Source organism: Drosophila navojoa, chromosome X (assembly GCF_054131105.1).
Source record: "Drosophila navojoa isolate 15081-1374.11 chromosome X, UAZ_NAV_1.0, whole genome shotgun sequence".
Classification (NCBI taxonomy): Eukaryota; Metazoa; Arthropoda; class Insecta; order Diptera; family Drosophilidae; genus Drosophila; species Drosophila navojoa.
Genome location: NC_142895.1, coordinates 1,832,947 through 1,836,671, shown reverse-complemented (window position 1 = coordinate 1,836,671; position 3,725 = coordinate 1,832,947). Strand labels below are relative to the sequence as shown.

General features: G+C 45.8%; 1 protein-coding gene across 1 annotated transcript; it reads right to left on the bottom strand.

Annotated features, from left to right (window-relative positions):
- Positions 1 to 813: 813 nt before the first annotated feature.
- On the bottom strand, positions 814 to 3,492 carry LOC149090514 (uncharacterized). The gene is made up of 2 exons (XM_089264502.1): positions 3,257 to 3,492; positions 814 to 3,087 (listed from the first exon to the last, which is right to left on the bottom strand). The coding sequence occupies exon 2, from the start codon at positions 3,017 to 3,019 to the stop codon at positions 1,253 to 1,255; it is 1,767 nt and encodes a 588-aa protein (XP_089120628.1). The 5' UTR covers positions 3,020 to 3,087; positions 3,257 to 3,492; the 3' UTR covers positions 814 to 1,252.
- Positions 3,493 to 3,725: the final 233 nt, after the last annotated feature.

Here is a 3,725-nt window from a genome sequence, read left to right as displayed (position 1 = left end):
GATATCAGTAATCTAACTGTGCTTTAAGTCAACTTGATTTTACACTAGGATCTTGTTAGCACAGTAAAGTTATGATAAGCGATACTTACGCCCTTCGCTCTTATTGATGTCTACTCGAAATTTCATCCATATCGTACTTCTAGATGAAAAGTTACAGTAAATCATGCCTCACTTGGCGATCTGCTCTATTAAAGTCTATAATAAAAAAGTCAGTTCATAGCTCTGTTCTACACTTGGGGTAACTGCGCGTCGAGCACTTTAGTCTGGAGCTAGCTTAGTTGTAGTTTTTTCTTCCTGGTTTTTCCTTGTGCATTCGAGCTTTATTCGCAGCTTTCCTTTCTCTGACAGCGCACAGAAAAAGTGAACGAAAAACGAAAAACGAACTGCAAAGAGAAATAAAAATCCATTTGTATAGAGCGCTTTCAATGAGTTGCCCAGTTGGCTGACTGCCTGGACTCCTGTAATCCTAGAGTCCCGTAGTCCCGTTGTCCTGTTGTCCTGCCTGCACTAGAATAAAATAATTGAATTCAATTTATCGGCATAAATTGTTTTAATTAAAACTGAAAAACAATGAGTCGAATAGATGGCGCACTCTTCTTGCCTGAGTTTCGTACATAGACATAGATTTGTTAAATTTTAGGTATAGCAGAATTATTCACATAGCTCATTAGTTTATTTGGGGTAATATATCACATAGAACTAGTTACATTTCGAGATGAACTACCTTAAATTACAATACTATATACATTATTATTATTATTATTATATTTCATTCATCATAATACACCTAGCTCCAATACAAAACACACACTATATTGCATTTAAATATATTTAGCCTTTACTATTTAGCACTCCAAAAAATATTACATATTTATTTAATTCATAATCAACGAGTTTCGACTTAGGAAGACATAGTAACCGCAGCATCCAATATCACATGATTACACTTATATATGCATTTACTCGAGAATGTGTGTGAACAGACCGACTTCTCTCCATGTATACATAGATGTACGTGGCAATACATACACATATATATAACATACATATATACATACTGCATTAGGTATAGATAATATCTTTCTATGATGTCCTAGATGTTGATGCCCTCTGCCCTATTTCGTGCCGAGAGCCAAACGAAGTTCCAAAAAATGATTTACTACAAAAAAAGTACCAAAATGAAAATTTCATTGTGAAAGATTATTGAAGAAAGTGTCGGATAGATGGTCCTGGTAGTTATCACTCGGCCGCTCTAAAGCGATGCCAACATCTTTGCGATGAGCTCATCCGTCTGCTGAACGTATGATTCTAGGGGAACTATCTGTTGATCGGGCGGTATCAGGCGTCCTTCAGTGTCTATGTCCATGGTCAGCTGGTCCACCTCTGACTCGGAGTTGGAGGCCAGTGCCGCGCCACGCGCAAGCGCCGCATCGTCCAGTTCGATGCCCTGCAACTGCGATAAGTCCGGCTGCAACGAGTTGTTTATATTGTCCATTGCATTCGCATAGAATGAGAAGGGATATGGCTCGGGAATCTGACTGAAGCCGCCGTCGCTCAGTGAACTGGCCGACGAGGTGAAGGCCAGGGTGTCCTGCTGATCCCACTGGCTGTAATAGGAGAACGGTACGGTATGATTGGGGCCCTCCATCTCGAGAGCAGCGAATAGGCTACGGCGGAAATCAAAATGTTCGTAGGAATGACGCCAGGCGTAACGCTCCTCCTGTGCGGTCTGAGGCGGCAGATCGCCGACAAGTCGACGAAACGGACGGCTGAGCTCGGTTTCGAAGGAGCGATCCTCACGGTATTGCCAGGCATTGAGGTCCTCGCTGTCACAGCTGATTTCCGAGCCCACATCCTCGATTTCGTAGTTGGTGCCGCACGAGCCAATGTCCCACTCATCATCGTCGCCCAGGGTCCGGTCGTTGGGACTCCAGCCGGTGTTGAGGCGCGAGGAGAAGCCATTGCTGTGGGCCCGTAGCTGGCGCACCATGTACGCATCGAATGAGTCCTCGTCCCCGTAGTCGCTCTCCCAGCTATCCTCGTCGGGCTGGTCGTCATCGATCTCCTCCTCGCTGCTGCTGGAGAGCGACCAAAACTGCTGCGGAGTCTCCTCATAGCGGGGCCCCAAATAGGTCGAGCTATCCATATCGGAATCAGTGGAGGTCGAGTCTGAATCGCATTTGAGCTGCATAGCAACGAAATCAACGTAGCGCGAGTAATCTGTAGTACAACTCTGCGCCTGCACCTCCGCAATGTGCAGGTCCCGCGCTAAGTCATCGTCTGTGTCCTCGGTGCTGGAGTCCTCGCCGATCTTCAATTGTTCCGGCTCCGGCGGATCCTCTTCCTGCACGACCATTGGCTCAATGGGCGCAATGGGCGCGCTACGCTCCTCGGCCTCCTGAACGGACTCCTCGACCTGCTCCAGCACCGACTGCAGGCTCTCGCTCGAGTTGCGTAAATTCTGCATCAAGGCGGGCACCTCTGCGCTGCGCTCCGGCCCAACCAAGCCGATAACGTTGTCCAGTATGCGAGCGGTGCGCATCACATAGTCGCAGTAGTGCTCCACCATGCGAAGTAAGGCCGTGGGATTCAAGAAGTGGCCCTGGGCAAGGATGTGCGGCGAGCCCACCTGCAGCGAGTCGCTTGGCAGCTCCATTGAATCCATCAGCAGCTGCTGCAGCATTTGGACGGCGGGCTGGCGCGCCAGGATCAGATTGCGGAACTGCTCGGGACCAACGGAGAAATTGTGAATGGTGTTCGCATAGTGTTGGCCATTGTGAATCATTAGCGTTGAGATGCACCAGCTGGCGGTCACTCTCTGGTCAGGATTCGAGTCGATTTCCAAAACCGATTCCGGCGATATATTGATATGCATTGTGGTACCGGGCGCCACCTGAATGCTGAACGTGCAGCTTTCCGACTGACGCAGCAGACTCGTTGTCTCGCGCAGCAGCTTCTCCTGGTCGGTCTCCTCGGTGGGCTCCTCCTTGATCTCGATTGCACGATCTCCCTCATCCATGATTGAGCTACTGTATCTCTTGTCCTTGTCGGTATTATTCAGTTCAATTCTCTTTCGTGTCTCTTGAGCTGTGAAAAAAAACCACAAAAAAAAAACAGTCGTTTTCATCCAATTAGTTTTCCAATCACTTTTCAATTGCCCCGCCCGCTCTTGCCCTTTTAATTTGCGTTCGACTTCCGCTCAATTAAAGGAACATGCCCCAAGGCCGATTGGATTAAGCCTCGCACTCGCACTTACCAATGTTTGTCTTCTGTTTATTTGTGTTTGACCGCGGTTTTCCACGCGTAAATTTGTGTGTTTCAATTTGTAGTTAGGGGGCTAGTAATGGTTTTTGAAGGTGTTTTCCAAAGTTTCTCGTTTTTTTTTTGGTTTTTTTTTTTTTTATATGTATATTTTCTCAGAAAATAAGGTTTAGTTTGTTATTAGAAATTTATTGAACGGTCACATTGAACTGCTTCCCCATACAACTGAAACGAACGAGCATTGTTTCCGGCCCTCGACTTGGCCAGCCTACTGCGACTCGCCAGAAATGTGAATAAAAAGTCAATTTTCAATTCATGGGAAACGCATGCGAAACGCATGCAAATATGATTCCTATTGCATGCCAATAAATATAGAAAATAAATATATAATATTTTATTAAACATTTTATTTAATTACATATGTTATTTTATGAATATCACTATTTAAGTCATCGTAACTAATA

What these genes read in the sequence shown, in the direction of transcription:
- LOC149090514 (XM_089264502.1), bottom strand. Translation starts at nt 3,019, where the DNA reads ATGGATGAGGGAGATCGTGCAATCGAGATCAAGGAGGAGCCCACCGAG.